Genomic DNA, 17,811 nt, shown 5'->3' with positions numbered 1-17,811 from the left:
GATTCTTTGGGACTGAACTACTGTGGGACCTGGTGAGACAGAAAACTCAATCAACAGGTGATGGTCTTCTGAAGCCAAAAATAATTTGGATTCCTACCAAACCAGAGAAGATATGCTGTATCATGCATGGACACCACATAGACTATTCATCAGGATGATTTCTCTATAATAGGTAAAAATTACCTCATACTTGCAGCATCTTTGGAGTCACCAAATTAAACTTAAAAATTAGCCTCAACACAATGAAAGCACTTTCCAGTAACAAAACACACACATGCAAATGAGCATGCATACACAGACACACACACACATACACACACCACTATATTGAACAAAGCAATGTTCACAATGTCTAACATCTCATAAAGTCCTTCCAGGAAAACAAAGAAGCAGAGAACTTTGATTTACAATTAAGATGAAAATATATTGATTGAAATACATCCAAAAGAAATCATATCATTAGAACCATATAGTTTTACCATACAGAACACAAATTTCTGCAGATTAAAAACAGAGAATGAGATTACAGATAACTAGACACAACTAACTGCAGATGCTGGAGAAGAAAAGATTAGAAAAGTTAAAATTTGTGAGATAGAAACTCTCCAAAATGAAACACATAGAGATAAAAGGCCTAAAATTCATACATGAAGCATCAGTGAGACAGTTTCAGAAGATTTACATAAGTAAAATTGGAGTCCTTGAAAAAGAGGAAGAGGGTGAGGTGATATGTGAAGAAAGAATAGCTGGCAATGTCTTCCAATTTGATAAGAATTATAAGGATACAAAGTCAGGGCACTGATACACTCCAAGGGGTGAATAAAAAGGACCACAATAAGACACACTGTAATCAAGCCACTTAAAACTAGTGGAAGGAGAAAAAAGTCTGAAAGCAGATTACAGACAAAAAAACACAAGGACAGGCCAAGAACGGTAAGAACGCTAGATTTTTCTTCAGCAGCAGTGTAGGCAGAAGGCAAGAAACTGACATTTTGCAAGAAGACACGGGGCAAAGTGTCTGCTGAGTTACAGCTATGCTGACAGAGCAAAGCTGCATGAATCCATCACAATCCTTTCACTAACAGTGAGAAAATTTTCCTCTTATGTGGAGGATGATGCTCTGTGGACATCTGGGTCCACCTACAGGACTGCCAAGCACTGCAAACTCTTTGTGAAGAGAAAATATAACGCTGGTACTTCTCATCCTGAAAACATTTTTAAGATAACTGACTACCGAGAGCCAAGCTAATAACAATGTGCCGTGGAGGCTGTGGCCGATGCAGAGACTGTATTCCGCAGCAGGCTCAGAGGACCAGGGTTAGAATGCCTAGATCTATCCTGCTGTGATGGAATGCTGCTGGGAGGCTCTTAGGTTTAATAAAGGCATCCTGTCACTCAAAGGTAGGTTGTGAGAAGGTAAACAAATGCCCTGTAAATCCTAACAAGAGTGTACTTGATAAAGCAGAAAATGGGATTTCAATTACTCCAAATAAGCCATAAAATGAGGATTACTGAATACTTCTAACATATCTGAGTATGAATCAATAGAAACCGCAATTTGTGCCACAAATCTGATCATTCTTTCTCTCCACCAAGACGCCCATATTCTTATTCAGTCATGAATCCCTCCAGCAAGTAGATCACACTGTGATCCAGACACTATGGCAGACAGGTGACGCACATGGGTACGTGTTGGCGAAACAAAGCGCTAATGTTCAGAAAAACAAACCTTAAACTAGCATACAATAGATAAATAAAACCAGAAGGACATCTTGTGAAGTGTTCAAATATTGGGCAACAGCTGTTACCTAGATAATCAAAGGAGTCCTTGCTGCAGGGTCATAGTTAAACGAAGACGTGAACTTGGACGTGCCGGCCAAGAGAACAAGCAGGTTTTCAGCTCAGGAAGCTTGTGTGCAAAGACCTCAAGACAAAATCTTTGAAGGTTTGAATACTTGAACATTAGCAACCAGAGATGAAGCAGCAGAGCTAAGCTGAGGGAGGCCAGACAGTACTGCAGGAAAGCGTTCCTGTCTTCCTCTCTAATTAAATGAAATGCAGAGGAAACGACACGTGCAGCCTAATCCAGAGCTCACCTTCTTTCTCACAGGGCCATGAAAAATGGATTCTGGTCAGATGGAGGGAGAAGGAGAAGTTAGGCTATTACCACTGTGTGTTCGTACACTGTAAACAAGAACGGGGACAGAACCAAAAGGGACTCAGCTGGTTGGGAGACATAAAGGAGGGGGCAGTTGCAGATTTGGAGTGGGGAATCGGAAGTATGAAAAACCTGAAAGTTTGAGAACTATGTTTGTTCAACAAATCAACACAGAAGGTGCAGAACTGGCTGGGAAATTAGCTCAATCCTGTCATTAGGAGGACATTGCCATGAGTTAGAGCTCCAGAGCAGCTTAGGCTACAGAGTGAACCTGTATCTCAAAAGTCCAAAAGTAAGCTCGTGGACAGTAGTCTAGTTATTGTCTTGAAGAAGTATCCCTAATAACCCCAACTAAACAAGCAAATAAACAATTTCTTCTAAGTCTTAGGGCTGTGCCTGTGGAAGGTCAGCTGGGTCAGACTCGGTGCTGGCTCAGTGTCTGAGGCTAAAGGCAGGGCAGCCATGACTTCAAGGCCAACCTGGGATGCAACGTGAGACCTATTTTAAAAATAAAATGAAAACTCAAATAAATAAGCCAGAAATCTGTATTTCCTATTCCTTTACTTCCAGATATGTCTCTTTATTCCTCCTGTGTGTTCTCTTTGCCCGCGACAAGGCTTGCTCTGCACGGCCCTGTGAGTAACCTCCAGAGTGTCCAGGGAAGACCCCACCCAGGCTTGCGCTATGTTAACAGTGGCAGTTACAGCAGCTCAGCTGGAAAGACAGACAACCAGAAGCCTTTTGCAAAATGAAGACCGGGTCTAGCAGCCTATCCAGTTTTATTACTTCCTGCCAACAGACTGAAGGACAGGTTTGGCAGGCTGAATTATTTCCCAGGTAATCAATCTAGTCTGCTATTGTTTAACTTTCCTGCCTCACCAACTGCAAGCCTCTCATTTCACCATCATTCCCCCAATGCAAAGGAAGTTACTCCCAATGTCTAACCCACATTAATGATCATGTACTTGATCAATATCAAGCAAAATATACATTTAAAGACACAGCCTGGGCACTGTCAATCGGAAAGATCTAGAAGAGTTAGCATAATACTAGCTGGCTAAAGGTTTGTCACTGAAAAAGGCCAAAGGAGCCTATTAGATATGACATGACTATAACCTTAGTTTCTCTCCCCCAATCCTGCAGGATACCTGGACCACAGGGTACTAGGAAGATATCAAACACAGGGGTGTAAAGGCTCACGTCTAGAGAATACCAGCAGAACAAGGGGGGGGGGGGTCTTCGGGAGAAAGATGGCTCTTCCTATAGGCACTGAGGTCCCACAAAGCATGGCCTGCTGGGAACCACTAACCCTGTGCTGAAGGAGGAACAATGACTAGCTCAGGGGCACTTCTTGCTCCTCCTCGATGTTTGCCCCCCTAACTACAAAGCATAAGGCCATGAGCCAAGTTCCTTGAGCCCTCTTTGCTGGTACATTCTGGCTCTACATCTGCCAGTCAGGCAGACTATACTGACAAATGAACAAATTCCTCATGGGCTCAAGAGTGAGAAACAGGGTTGGCAAGGTCAATAACAACTGTGAGACTGGGCTTGGGAAGCCCATGGATTAAAAACAACAACAACAACACCAACAACAGAAGTTTGCTTGCAAATTTGTCTTTTTAAATAAAAAATGGAGAGATAGTTGAGTAGTTAAGAGCAATGGCTGCTTTTGTAGAGGACCTACGTTCCTCTCCCAGCACCTATATGGAGGATCCTATCTCTAGAGGATCCAGCACCCTCTCTTGGCCTCCATGGGTTCTGCACACACATGGGGCTCGGACATATATGCAGACAAAACACTGATATACACTAACTACATAAATACGTAAATGAATCATTTTATAGTAAAGGCATTTTAAAATGTAGACATTGCCCGGAGGTGGTGCCTTTAATCCCAGCACTTGGGAGACAGAGGCAGGCGGATCTCTGTGAGGCCAGCCTGGTCTACAGAACAAGTTCTAGGCCAAGCTCCAAAGCTACAGAAAAACCTTGTCTCAAAACAACAACAACAAAAAGTAGACATTAAGTTAAAATATTTCTCCCCCTATTATTTGTAGAGCAGCCGTAGCATTCTGCTGCAGTTCTGTAGTCTCGGAACTCTGCAGCAATATACGATAGTGCATTTCACAGGGCTTTCCAAAGAGAAGCACCTGAAGCTACGCAGAGACGGTAATTAGAATTGTGAGGAGCACCAAAAGCTGCCGAAAGGAAAGAGGAAGAAAGGAAATGCGCCAACTTGGTACCAACTAATAGCGTTGTTTCAACAGAAATAATGTATTTTCCATTTCGAACTGTTACGTATTTACCATTATCTTCCTACTCAAGTCCCACAGTAGGACACATTCTTTCTTCCACCCAAAACTGAATGAAAGGTAAACATCTCTGATTGGCTGTCTACAGCCCTGTTAAGGAAATTAGTATCATCCAAATCTCCGTTTAGAAATGATTGTCCATGGGGCCAGTGAGATGGCTAAGCAGGCAGTGGTACTTACCACACAAGCCTGGCAACAGCAGTTTGTGCCTCAAACCCTGGTCACCATATGAGGGTAGAATTAACTCCATCCCGTTGTCCTTTTGTCTCCACAGAGCACCTGGCATGCTAACTACACCCACAAAGTAACAAATAACAAATTGAGCCAGCAAGATGACTCAGTTGCCACCAAACCTGATGGCTTGAATTTAAGCCCTGAGACCTCCATGGGAGAAGGACAGGGCCAACCCCTTCTTCTGCATGTTGTCCTCTGAGCTCCCCTGTGACTGAGCTGTGGCACTCCAAATCTGCACACGCACGGACACACACACGGGGGCGGGGCAGGGGAGCAAATCTTTTAAAAATTAATAGATTACTTTAATATTGGCAACAAATCTAGCAGTATTAGTACCTACAAAATACAGTATTTAATTTGGTTTTATGAATTAAACTGGCACAAGCCTTAAATATGTGAACTTATGGCCAGAAATGAGGATTGCTTTTTTTTCTACTTTTTATTCAGAGAAGGTTAGATTCACATGTGGTGGTCAGAAACAATAAAGAGATTCCATACACCCTTCGCCCAGCTTCTGGGGACACATTGTGCCCAGCTTCAGTGAAATTTTACAAGAAACCCACAGAACTGCCTTAGGTCTCACTAGATCCTTCTGCATTCATGTGTGAATTTAGTTCTATGAAATTTTATTCCCTGTATAGACAGACCTGCTGAACGTCCATGGCAGTCAAGAGTCAAGACGGCTCCATCACTGTGGACCTTTTTATAGCCATGGTCATTTTTCCTGTCCTGACTCCTGACATTGGTGGACATCGTTTGATCCAATGAAGCTATTATTCTGCCGTATGCACATCAGTATACCAACACAGTGACTGATAGTCAGGTAAACAGTATAACCCACCACCTAGGAGTTCAAGAGGGAACCTGACAGACAGGGTTCCAATCTTTATTGGCCTCTGTGACTTTGGGAAAGTATCTAAGATCATAACACAGTTTGTTCTTCAATAACATGGGACTAATAATAGAACTGTAAAAAAAAAGAGTGAGTTAATTTTTTTTAAACATGGAAATATCTGACATATAACAAAGAGATAGATGTTATCATCTAAGAGCTCAATCCGGTGGAGGATGGGAAAAATTCTAATTAGGTCAGCCTGTGTTAAATAATGCTATGTAAATATAAACACAGAATAATTCAAGGGCGGTACAAAGGAGGAGCAGTAAAGTCTAGCTGAGTCAGGCTCCACGGAAAACAGAACATTTGTGCTGGGCTTTGAAGTATGAGTAACACTTTGACTGAAATAGAAGGGAGGGAAAGATGTTCCCGGCTGATAACCGGCTTTTCTGTGTCCGGAGGCATGAGAGGGCATAGGCCATTCTTGAAGACTGAAAGGCAACAGCAAAGGCTTCTGGGAGACTGGAGGAACAGAGGGAGCCAAGCCCGGGGAAGGTTGAAACAAAGTTTTGGAGATGACTTGCAGGTGTCGCTGGAATTGGCACCCCAGAAGCCTCGAGGAGAACAGAAAGGAGAAAGGTGCCTCCAAAATGGGCCGATAATAGGGTATATGGAAAAGGATGTTCTAAATTAAAAATCCCAGACAGTGGAGGTCAGTTCCAAACACGAGCAGCTGCCTGCCACACCCAGTCCGTACTCTATCACAAGCTTCTATTCTGGAGTGTTCTAAGCAAATGGAGATTGACTGTGTGGATTCGCACACCCCGATCTGATCTGGCCCTGCCAGGGCAGTTCCGGCTTCACCCAGGTGTCCTCAATCGCTTTCACCAGCTGCTCAAACCTCCCTGGGCTGGCTCTCCAGGGGAAGCCTCTGCCTGGAGACTGGGTGCTTCCTCCTTTCTTTCCCCAGCACCGGCAGTGTCAGCTTTGGGCCACCTTGCTATGTGTCCCCTTCCGGCTCTGGAGTGGCGATCTCTGGGCCTGCCTCAGCCTGTCTCAGTTTTCCTGCTTCATTCCAGAGAGCCTCTTTTTGGCCTCCCGTGTTTGCTTTCTTCCTATCTGAGGCCTGTGGAAGTCTCCAGCTGTCTTCCACAACTTCCTCGCGCTTCTCCGGTCTCAGGTCTCCCAGTGACCTTGGGTGTGGCACAAAGAACAACTGCTTTGAAAAATACGTTCTCCATCAATCATTTGTGGTTCTCTTTAGATAAAAAGAAAGGGCAAGGACAAAGAGAGCTTATTGTCCTTGCTCACCTAAGTTATAAGGTTAGCTCCACACAGAGTGGGGGGCAGGGGAGATAATTTTCTGGGGGCAGCTGACACATTTCGTTTTTTCTTTCATGGCTATATCCAAGAGTAAAAGAAAAAGACATTGTAACAAATGGCCCTTGCTTGGTGGATAGTAGTGATGGTTTATGGTTTGGCTCTGAAAACTAAGAAACCAAATAATAAAAACTTGCCTTCCCTCCAAACAGAGTTGAGTATGTCAAATAGTCAAAAATTATGAAAAGGGCATGTAATCAAGCAAGACTTGAAAATAAATATTCTCAAGAACCCCAAAATGGGTGGTGGTGATACACACCTTTAATCCCAGCACTCGGGAGGCAGAGGCAGGCAGATCTCTGTAGGTTCGAGGCCAGCCTGGTCTACAGAGTGAGTTTCAGGACAGGCAACAAAGCTACACAGAGAAATCCTGTCTCAGAAAACCAAAAAAAAAAGGAACTCCTAAAACAACCCTTGCCATCTCCCAGGTAATAGGGACGTCTTTCTTGTCTGGGAAGGGTGTTAACCGCCCAGACATAATCCATCCACTTCATGTTGTTCCATCAGAGGTAGGGCTTAATGGTCCATTTTGTCAACACCATACCTTCCCAACAAGCAGGTCATGTTGTACATCTGACACACAATCCACTTGCGGCCATCACGTACAAGTCATTCTTCACGTAAATAAGGAAAACACTAAACTGTGTCATTGAGAGGGAAAGAAGTCACAATAAAAGCCCAGTTGATCAAGAGAAAAGAAGGACGAAATGTTTCTAGTTTTATATCCCAACCCCAACGATCCAATTATACGTTTGGAAAAATAATAAATTTTTTAAATTCCCCAAGTCCCTACCCAAAACCTTTTACACAATTCGACCTGTGTCGCTCACAGTCGGGCGTGCAGCAACAGTGTTTTCTTACCTTTGTCCTGCTAGGAGGCAGCCTGGGAGAAAAAAGACAAAAACAGGCGCAAGGGCTCAGAAGGGTGAGAGATTAATCTATTTAAGAAATTATATCCTACTTCTCACTGCAAGGCGATGCCCTAGGCTAGGAAGAAAGCGCATTTCCTTCCCCCTTCCGGGCCACCATCCCCTACAGCCTCCACATTCCTTCCCTAGCAGTGTGTTTTTGTTTTGCTCTACTAAGGTGCTGAGAAACATCCCCAGGGCCTTGTGTGGGGAGTCACACACACCCCAGTTCTTTCCAGGGAAAGTTTTAATTGACTCTACTTTTCAAAAGTCTAAGAGGGTCTCAAATTAGGAAGCATAGTAAATCCCTCAAGAGTCTTGTTAAAGTGCCGTGTTTGGAGTCCCTCCTTAGACCTAGCAATACTGAATATTTCGGGGATTAAACCTGTAGCACATTTTATGCAGCACATTTGAAACAAATTCCTTAAGGAATCCTGGTTGATGGCCGGGTTCCAGAATAATTTTAAAAACACCAGATTTAAGTGCTCTGTTCACCCGGGTGTGGGGCACAGGGGGCCAGCCACTGGAAGGCCCTTACCCTAAGGCTTGCTTGCTACCTGGAATCTTAGGCAGGCCCTGACAGGGTAATTCACACAGCACAGTGGGCAGCAATTCTAGGAATGCTTCCTGGTCCAAGAGAGACTCTGCTGCACGGGGTTACCAAGTCTACCCCTACTCAATGGATACCGACTGTGTCGGGCAGGCACGACCCATTCCTGAACTCATGTTTTAATCTGTGTCTCCCAAGATCCTTCTGTATGCAATCATCTCCCCCACAGTTGCTGTCACAGCGTCGTTGTCCTCAAATGTTTACAGTGTTCCAGCTACGACCGGGTCCCTACCAGTTTTTCCTATAGAGAGTCCCTTCACTGCTTCCACTCCTTGCTTGCCTGACCTAGAATGCTGCAGATTTTCTAGCATAGAAACAGGATATTGGGGCTGGAGAGATGGCTCAGTGGTTAAGAGCATTGCCTGCTCTTCCAAAGGTTCTGAGTTCAATTCCCAGCAACCACATGGTGGCTCACAACCATCTGTAGTGAGGTCTGGTGCTCTCTTCTGGCCTGCAGACATACACACAGACAGAATATTGTATACATAATAAATAAATAAATAAATATTTTTTTAAAAAAGAAACAGGATATTGTGTCAAAAATTCTCTCAGAAAAGGGGGTCAGTATTATGGGGGACATAGGAATTGAAGTTCTGGAGGGGCAGAGGCTTGAAGTTCTGATTATATTGCTATAAAGTTATTTAGTCTACATTTTAATCTTATTCAATTTTATTTTTTTATTGTGTGTGTGTGTGTGTGTGTGTACTCACGTGCACCACCCAGGACTTATGGAGGTCAGGGGCTAACTCTCAGCAGTTGATTCTCTCCTTCCTCCTGTCTCTGGGGACTGAACTCAGGTTATCAGGTTTGAGAAAACAGTGCCTTTCCCCACTGAACCATCTTACTGGCCCTTAATTTACACTTTTATGTTTCAGAAGGAACTAAGAGTCCCACAGCCTCTCCGAGTCCACAGGTGTGTAGAGGCAGACTCTCACAAACGATTTTAAACCACAGGAAAATGTCCTGGTAGTTGATGGTTTAATACAGCGGGGAATCGCCAAGTGTCCAGAAGCTCTTAAATATTAAAATCAAATCACCTGAGCTCTTGGCAGGACGCCTCCCTCACCCCGCTCCAGCTCCCAGCAGCTGGTTCAATCTGGCCAGCACTTTACGTTCCTCGCCCCCTCCTACTCCCGTGGTAGAAGAAGCAGTAAGAATTTAAAATTTTTTGATTTTTTTCTAAGAGAAATAAGAAGCCTTCCATGGTCCAGGATTCCTTTCTTCCTTAGCTTAGAAAATTGATACTAAATGACTAAGACTAACAAGAAAACCTGGACTAGCTTCAACCTCATCCGTACTCGCAAAATTGGGCGGGGTTCAAGAGGTCATCTTCTCTAGGCCTAGGGTACTTTCAGCTTCCTTCCTGCCACTCGCCAACGATTCTGATTGCTAAGGATACTCAAATCAGTTCGGACTTTGGGCCACAAAAATCCTTGAAGTAGGCAGAAGATAGGGCGGCCTCATATTCGCAAACTCTCTTCCTGAGTAGTTAGTTGCAGAAGTCTCCTTATGCAAGGATCAGGAGGTAACCCCAATCATGTCCACTGACTGTATGCTGAGCCTGAGAACCGCACCTTCAAAGACACCCCAGTAGCAGACCCGCAATCCTGCAGCCGCTCTGTTCCTGTCCCAACTCTAGGAAGGTGACAGGCATCTGATCCCGCTTGGGGCTGCATAGAAGGCGGCCAGGAAACTGCAGGATGGATCTCCTAGCCCCTCATCCCAACCCCAGGTGTGCTGTGCCTCGCCCTGGGGGAGGGATTGGGGGCGCAAGCTCCTGCTGCGCGCGCCCTGGCCTGTGCAGACTCCACACACCTGGCCACCCCACGGACTTCATTAAGGCTGCGCCTGTGGTACCAGGGCGGGCTGAGAGGCGGAAGTCTGTGTCATGGAGCCCACGGAGAAGCTCTGCAGGAAAACACGGGGTAAGCACGCATCAGGATGGACCTTGGTGAGGATTTACTGAGCCCGTGAGGTCTGCTGGCCACTCAGTCAGCCTTAAGAGGCTGCTTAGGTCTATGGGTGATAGTGGGAAAGGGAGGTGACCTCAGCACATCCTTTTTTAGGTCTCCAACATTGCTATAATCTAGGTTCGGAGACTCTTCACCTCTCTCAGTACAGTCCCTTAATCCAACAAGGTCCAAGTTTGTTGAGCGTCCACTATGTACCATGTTTCTTACTGTGCCCTCCTAAACTGTTACTTGTCTGAGTGTCCCTTGGTCCACCCTGATCCCCTCACCCCCTGGCTGCACCCCTTCTCCACCTCTGAAGTGGTTCCACGGTATATCGAGAATCCCTTGGAAAAAGCTTCAGAGTCAGGGATTGCCCCCAAGAGCTTTATGTATTGTTAGAAAGTGTTTTGTCAGCGGCAACATCAAAGGCTTTTTAGTTAGCCTTCCTTTAAACATTTTCTGTATCATTGGAGAGGACAGAAACTCCCTGAAGTAAAATTTATTTTGTCAGGAGTATAAACAGAAAAGAAGAGGATTGTTTGGGATCCCGGGAAAAGTTCCAGGTGGTGGCTAAGGGCAGCCTGTGCCTCTGTACCCCAGCCCTGTGTGATCTTGGGTGGATTATTCCTCAGGCCCCCATTTCATCACCTGGTGGGAAAATGCCTGCCTCGTGGGGATCCAGTGGGTACAGCGGGCGCATATTAAGTGGGCTCAGAGTTGGGGGGTGAGATTTACGATGGTGTGAAGGGTTTTTTTTTTTTCCGGATGGGTGCTTTTCCTCACCTGTAAAAGACTTGAACTGGGTGGAAGAGTGGGGCAGCCTAGCTTGGGGGCGCGGGGTGGAGGGCGCTAGTCTGAGGAAAGCCAGAATAATAGGTCTGGTTTTCTCGTTCTGCTCACCCCTCCCCTAAGAGTCGTTTATCAGAAAGATCCGAACTGGTACCTGTCCCCTGAACGTGCACCTCTGATGTCTCGGAAAAACTAAGATGTGTACCCAGCTTTCCACTGTTCTCACATTAAGACCCCATCAGGGTTGCCATGGTTGTTTAAATTTTCCAAAGCAGTTGGAACAGCTAATCCGGTGGTTCTCAATCTGTGACCTCCTTGGGGGACTGAATGACCCTTCCACAGGGGTCCCAGTCACATGAGACCAATTGGAAAACACAGGTGTTCACATTATGGTTCATGTCAGGAGCAAAGTTACAGTTATGAAGTAGCAAGGAATTTTTATGGTTAGGGTTACAGCTGCAGCATCTAATCCATCCTCCGTGTCTCCTTCCATCCTCATTTGGAAAACAGGAAAATGAAAGCTTAGGTTCTCACGGCAGATTGATCAGCTGTAGGGAGAAAGGGGCTCTGGCACCTAACACCAGTGGTTGCTGCTCTCCACAGGTCAGGATGCTGGAGGCAAGCCCAGGATTGCTGGGCTGGTGTCGGAGGGACCATTGAAGGGTTCTGCCCCACCTCCTGAAGATGACCAAGGCAAGCAGTCCTCATCCTCCAGGGCTGGCATTGGAAAGAGACCACCGTCAGAAACCTCTGGGGAATTAATGAGGGATGGCAGCTGCAGAGGGTGCCACGACAAAGACCCAGCACCAGCTGCATGTAGTCCCCAGCCCCGGGAAGACATTTCTTCTCCCCTAGAGAAAGAGGTAAAGAAAGAGAAGCCATCCATCTCTGCAGTTCCCGGTAAGCTCAGGAAGCCTAACACCACGGGGTTAGCATGAACGTTATCTTCAAGATGTCATTCCATGTATGCTACACACAAAACTATGCTTTCTGAACCAGGCCTAGCCCCCAGTGTCCTCAGTACATTGGCCAAGAGGAGCCAACAGGAGAACCTGAAGGAATCCCTAGAAGTGACCTTTCAATTTCGGAAAAAGACTCGAACCCTGTACCGCTCAGGTTAGTCCGGAAAGGTAGAAGAAACTGTAGCTCTGTGCAAAGTGTGGCCCCAGGAGATGCTGGGGTAAGGTTAGTTGCTTTGTTGCATGTTTCTCTTTGTTCATGGCAGCACCAGCATCTCTGACCCCAGAAGGGAAGACCAGGCAAGCTGTCTTGTGTTGTTAGACCTGGAGAGGAGAGTCAGAATCACACTATGCATGCTGAAAGGCATGGCTCTTGCTTTGGCACCCATGGGCGTACCTGCTATGGATGCCCAGTGGGCACCTCCTTTTCTTCTCTCCTGCTGTGGTATCTAGCCTCTCCCCTTTTTCTGCAGACCAGCTGGAGGAGCTAGAACGGATATTCCAGGAAGACCACTATCCAGACGGTGACAAGCGTCGAGAGATTGCCCACATGGTGGGGGTCACCCCTCAACGCATCATGGTAAAGGGGGCTGTTGGTCAATGGGGTGAAATGGTAGCTGCTGGTCAGAGCTATCGGGGGCGGGGGGGAGGCATGTGTTCAGTCTCAGCTGTGATAGAGACAGAAGTTAGTCTCAGATGCAGATGCAGGGGTGTCCCAACTGATCCATGGGCCACAGCTTTAACCAATTAAATGAGGAAGAAGGATACCACAGAGATCTTTTTATATTTCTAAGCTAAGAGGTAGCTGAAACCAAGTAAAGTCTCCTCCACAGTGACACCCAAGACAGTCTCTGCCAGCATTCTCAAGTTTCAGGTGCCCTTCCTCTGTCCATAGGTGTGGTTTCAGAACCGTAGGGCAAAATGGCGGAAAACAGAGAAACTGAGTGAGAAGGAAACTAGAGACGGTTCTTTAGCCCCCAGTGCCGACGGCAGTCAACGCAGGTGAGAATAGCTCCTGGGTTGTTCACACCAAGCAGAAGTGGGGTGCACATAAAAGTTCTGGGGGTCTTGTTGGTAGCTGGGTGTGAGTGCTCGGGGTTACTGACTTCAAGGAATTCTTCAAGGAATTTGAGCTGGGCTGGAGTCAAGGAGTTGCTGGTGCCTTTGAGTGGCCCTTTCCTTGCACCAAATCTGAGTTCTAAATCCAGTGGCCATAGAAGCTACAGTCTTGTCCGTTCTGCCTCCAGGTCTGCTCCTGAGCTCCTAGCTCCTGTGCCAACAGATCTAGAACCTGGCCCCGTTCCTCCAGAGCACATTTTGGATGCCTTGCCAGGTCAGTTACCACTTTCAGAAAGTTTCCCTGGGTGGGGGAAGATGAAAGCTAAGAAGACAGTTGGAACAGAAAGTCCCTGCTCCATAGCAGTAGCCGTGGGGACAGCTCTCCAGGGTCCTGTGCCTGGGTTCCCTGGGGGTTGCACTGCCTGCCATTCAGCAGGATCCTAGATGCCTCTCTATCCCCACCTTCTTATGCTGAAAGGTCCTGTTTGCCATACTTTCCTAGAGCCTCCTGTGCTGCTGGCTTCTGACCAGACTCAGACCCCCTCTCAGCGCAATGAGGGTGCTCAGAGAATGGCAATGACCCCACCACTCTTCAGCCCCCCACCTCTTCGAAGGACCAACCTTCCTCCTTCCCTTAGTCCTATCCACATTCCTCAAGTGATGCCTCCACTGAGGGACATTCCTGGAAGTAACAGCATACAAAAGGACAGGCCCTGTGGGTCCTGGGGTACCAGGTACGGGATAGCGGGGAGAGGGAAAGGCTGAGAGGGCTTATGTGTTGCGGAGTTAAAAGATGTGTTGAGTTTTCGGTAAGAATGATCTAATTCTTTATAGCAATAGAAGAGAAAGAATGAGAAGCAGTGAGCAAGGGGTTTGTGGTGGGAGGAGGAGATGAGGCACTGGCGACAATCCAGGGTTTGATGTTGTCAGAGATGGAGAAAGGGGAGGGGTTAAGAGGGAATGGTCATTTTACTGGGAATGAGGTCACTGTTGCACCTCACTAAATACTCCCCTGTCCCCCCACAGCATCACCTCCCCACCCACCTGCTCAAATTTGGAAGACCTGGGGCCTCAGGATTATCAAGCAAGCAGCCAGCTGGGTTCATTCCAGTTCTCGCAGGCTCCGCAGACCCCTCTCTTCCCACCCTTTCAGCCCCACTTTCCTTATCTGCCCCCCTTCCCTCTGCCCATTCCAAGCTTTCTACCACCGGAAGACTCTCTTTTCTCACTTCCATTTGGCCTCAGTGGGGACACATCACAGGATTATTGCCCAGGGCCGCCACCAGGTCAGATCTTGCTACAGCCACCTACTGGAAATATGGGTGAGTTGCGACTGGAAAGGAAGATTCCCCACTTTTGTTTGAAGTTGAGAAAGACACAAAATGCCTCCTTAATCTAGAAGGCAGAATGAGGCAGATCATGGGTAGTGAGCAAACTTCTGGCCCCTGCTTGTAGCGACTGAAAAACTTGTTGCTGAAGGATTTGGTGACTATTAGAAATAATGAACAAAAGGACCTGGTACAGAAATGGCAGCAGCCACTATGCCAAACTCCCTAGACTTCTAAAACTCCCAAAGCCCTCCATTATGAATGAAAGCGATGTCTGGTGGTTCTTGGCCTTGACCTATGGTCTACTAAATCCCAGGGCCTGGAATTGAGCCCGTCTGTTCTTAGGGGAGAGGCTTGAGTTAATGGTTCACCCAGGCTGCACTAGGACCTAAATCTTGGGCCTGAAGAAGGAGAAAGAGACTCACACAATTTTTTTCAATGTTTTTTTTTTTATCATGGGAAACATGTTTATTTTGAAATTATTTTAGTTTAGAAATACAAAACTTTTTGGGGAGGGGAAAAGGAAAGAAAAAAACACAAAGTATACAGGCAACTTTTTACTTCATAAGCTTCTTACACCCTCATTTGCTCCTAGTTCCCGCGAAGAGAAAGCACTCAGCCACCCACAATAATGCTATTAATAGGGATATGGATCCGTTTCACAAAAAAGCCGATGAATCCCATGATAGCAAATCCTATGGCTGTGGCCATGGCAATCTTGTGGAATTCTTTTCTGTCGGGCATGGTGCATCTTTTAACCAGCTGAATTGAGTCCTTTACTAACTGCTGACTTGGCTCAACAAACTGCCTTACCTGACCCATGACTGATTGCGGGATGGCGGCTTGAGGAGGCAAAGACACGTAGCTTAGGAGAGGACCGGTTTTCAATGTTTTTAGTCATGTCCAATAATTCCCATATTCTTTGACTCCACAGGTCCAGGGCCCTGGAGTGGCCATTGTTTGCCAGAACCTCCCTTCCCTGGTCCACTCTGCCCACAGACTCTGGGGCCCCCTATGGGGGCAGAGGGCTACTTTCCAGACCTGCTTCCAGCTCCGTGTGCTCAGCCTATAAGCAAGCACCTTCCATTAGAACTCAATGGGCTTGCTGAAGGCACTAGACCAGAGACAGGGTCCTCACTGAACAAAACGCCAGAACAGCAGACGGCCTCTTCCCTTGAGCAGCCCACACAAGGGGAAGTGAGGGACAAGATTAAGAATAGCCATGGCCCTGGGACTAAAGAGTGAAGAGAAGGTCCTTGTCGGGGGACTGTGGAGAACAGGATTGAGGCACTCGTGCAAAGAGCAGGCCTGAAGATTCGGAAAGGCTACGGACTGGCCTCGTATGGGTGCCCAAGGTCTTCCTACCCTAGCTTTTATAAAGGAAGAGAGCTGGCATCATTTTTTTCTCCTTTAACACTTAGAAGTTCTAAAGAGAATTGGGCCATGCTACTTGTAAATGTTACATCACTTTCTGTGACTTTAGTTCCTTCCTAGATGTTGAGGTGGTGTCCAGTGTATGCAATAAAACAGTAACTATTGGGTGTTTTTTCTGTGAATGAAGAGCTGTGCTTCTATGTTGGGAACAGTGAGCCCCCAGACCCTGTTTCTTGTAAACAACTTGTTTCCCCCTGATCTGAGTGCCTACAGCTGCTCTGAGCAAGAGACCTTCAGGAGTTCCTGATGGCAGGAGAGTGGTTTCTGGTGGGTTTGGCTGGGGCACGGCTATCTCTATATAATCTGCCCCTGAACACAATAAAGGGGGCATTCTTGGGGCATTCTGGCATCAATGATGACCTGTGTCTCTCTATGTGAGTCTTTGTGTGTTTCAATCTCCAGTCCCTTGCCCAGTTCACGAACTGTATGGTGGAGCATAGAGTGCAGACAGGCACCGGACACCACACTTCTGGGTGTTTCTTAGATGTAACCTTTAAAGGAATTCCCCACTGTGTATCATTGTCCGGAGCCTGGCATTTTTATGGGTCTATTTCTTCACTAAAGAGGGATTTAGGCACCTTATGATTTTTCCTTTAGTTCTGCTGCTGAAAGTCTATTCCCAAACCCCAAACTGAAAGCGAGTCTGGGCTTCTCAAATTTGGGCCTTGCAGGATCACTGGAGAAATGTAAGTGCATGGAAGCTATTGGATGTGGGCATGAAGCTGTATAACTCTTGTTACTGTGAATCCTAACTTACTTCCCCCAAAATTATTTTCTGATGAAGGGTGGGGATAATAGGAATAAATAATGGGGTGTGGAGGATACCTGAAATAGTATAGCAAGAAAGTGGTTCTTCCCTGGCTAGGGTGATGTCATAGTATGTCTTAGTTTAGATAACACTGACTTCACCGGGTTGGGATGAAGGTTCCAAGGGTCTTTCTGTCTTCTACACTATAGCTGGGAAAGGAACCAAAAGAATGTGACTAGGTACCTGGAAAGAATATATATGCTAATAACTACAGGTTCTTACTCAGCCACAGTCTAAAGTTGTGCAGGTCTGTTTGTTTATGGCTACTCTTTGTGATTGCGAGTTAGTCTAGGCAGCTATGGTAATGGTTTGGGGTATGGGAAGAAGAGGGAAAACAGGAGGTTAACAAAAGAAAAATCTCAATGACTAGACAAGGGGTCAAGAGCTCAGGAGGGAATGGACAGAGCATAAGAACATGCCTGTGTTTGCTTGCCTGTCCTCCAGTCATTGCAGACAAACTTCAAGCCTGCATAAGGACTAAATACTTCTTTTCTCATATGGACAAACTGGAGCAATGACCGATTCCACAACAAAGGAAGCAATATTAGTTATACTGGTTCTGTGTATGAGTGTTTGCGTTAGTATAATGGTAAGATGGTGGGTGTACAGTTTGTATGAGAAAGTAAAGGATAGCAAAGATGCAAGAGAGATGGATCCAAATGAATGAAGGGTAGAGACTGTAGGAGATAACAACACATGGACTGAGTGAGAGATTTCGTTCTGTGATTATTCTCTTCTATCCTCAAATTCTATTAAAGAAGAAAAGTAAAGTCCAGATACAGAAACGGTAAGGTGAAGGGACCTGAAGGTCCAAGGTAAAAAATGACTAGACCATGAGACCCAGAGAAAATAGTTGGGAGGAGCAAAGAGATTCCAGGTGAAAAGAAGCTCAAACTGAAAATAGGCACCCAGAGAAAACTGGGGGTTCGTGGCTTCAAAGGGGGGAAATGGAGAGCAGAGTTCTGAAGATCAGTATTCTCACACAGGAGGAGGCTTCAAGGAACTGAAAGATGAGTTAGGGAGATAGGTGCAAATTGGTCCCTCA

At 46.2% G+C, this 17,811-nt stretch overlaps 2 protein-coding genes and 1 pseudogene across 2 annotated transcripts in view; 2 read left to right on the top strand and 1 right to left on the bottom strand.

Annotated features, from left to right (window-relative positions):
• Positions 1-4,814, top strand: part of Tpk1 (thiamin pyrophosphokinase 1) — a 361,699-nt gene extending 356,885 nt beyond the window's left edge. Inside the window, exon 9 of the mRNA XM_075953689.1 lies at positions 4,745-4,814. Coding sequence (XP_075809804.1) covers positions 4,745-4,761 — 17 coding nt within the window. The 3' untranslated portion in view covers positions 4,762-4,814. The remainder of the gene's footprint in view (positions 1-4,744) is intronic.
• Positions 4,815-10,325: 5,511 nt separating this feature from the next.
• On the top strand, positions 10,326-15,903 carry Nobox (NOBOX oogenesis homeobox). Its single transcript, XM_075953582.1, has 9 exons — positions 10,326-10,362; positions 11,782-12,106; positions 12,215-12,294; positions 12,611-12,717; positions 13,033-13,139; positions 13,385-13,470; positions 13,699-13,930; positions 14,223-14,518; positions 15,459-15,903. Exons 1-9 carry the CDS (start codon positions 10,326-10,328, stop codon positions 15,767-15,769), a joined length of 1,581 nt encoding a protein of 526 aa, XP_075809697.1. The 3' UTR covers positions 15,770-15,903.
• LOC142838222 (protein transport protein Sec61 subunit gamma pseudogene) lies at positions 15,062-15,396 on the bottom strand (annotated as a pseudogene).
• Positions 15,904-17,811: the final 1,908 nt, after the last annotated feature.

The sequence above is a fragment of the Microtus pennsylvanicus genome, chromosome 19, assembly GCF_037038515.1.
Source record: "Microtus pennsylvanicus isolate mMicPen1 chromosome 19, mMicPen1.hap1, whole genome shotgun sequence".
In the NCBI taxonomy this organism is placed as follows: Eukaryota; Metazoa; Chordata; class Mammalia; order Rodentia; family Cricetidae; genus Microtus; species Microtus pennsylvanicus.
The sequence above is the reverse complement of the archived record's forward strand: the minus strand, read 5'-3'. Positions and strand labels throughout refer to the sequence as shown.

Excerpts from the sequence above, each read along its gene's own strand:
- Nobox (XM_075953582.1), top strand. The coding sequence starts at position 10,326 with ATGGAGCCCACGGAGAAGCTCTGCAGGAAAACACGGG. Across the intron at positions 12,718-13,032 it reads TCACCCCTCAACGCATCATG|GTGTGGTTTCAGAACCGTAG; the intron begins GTAAAGGGGGCT and ends CTCTGTCCATAG. Across the intron at positions 14,519-15,458 it reads GCCACCTACTGGAAATATGG|GTCCAGGGCCCTGGAGTGGC; the intron begins GTGAGTTGCGAC and ends TTGACTCCACAG.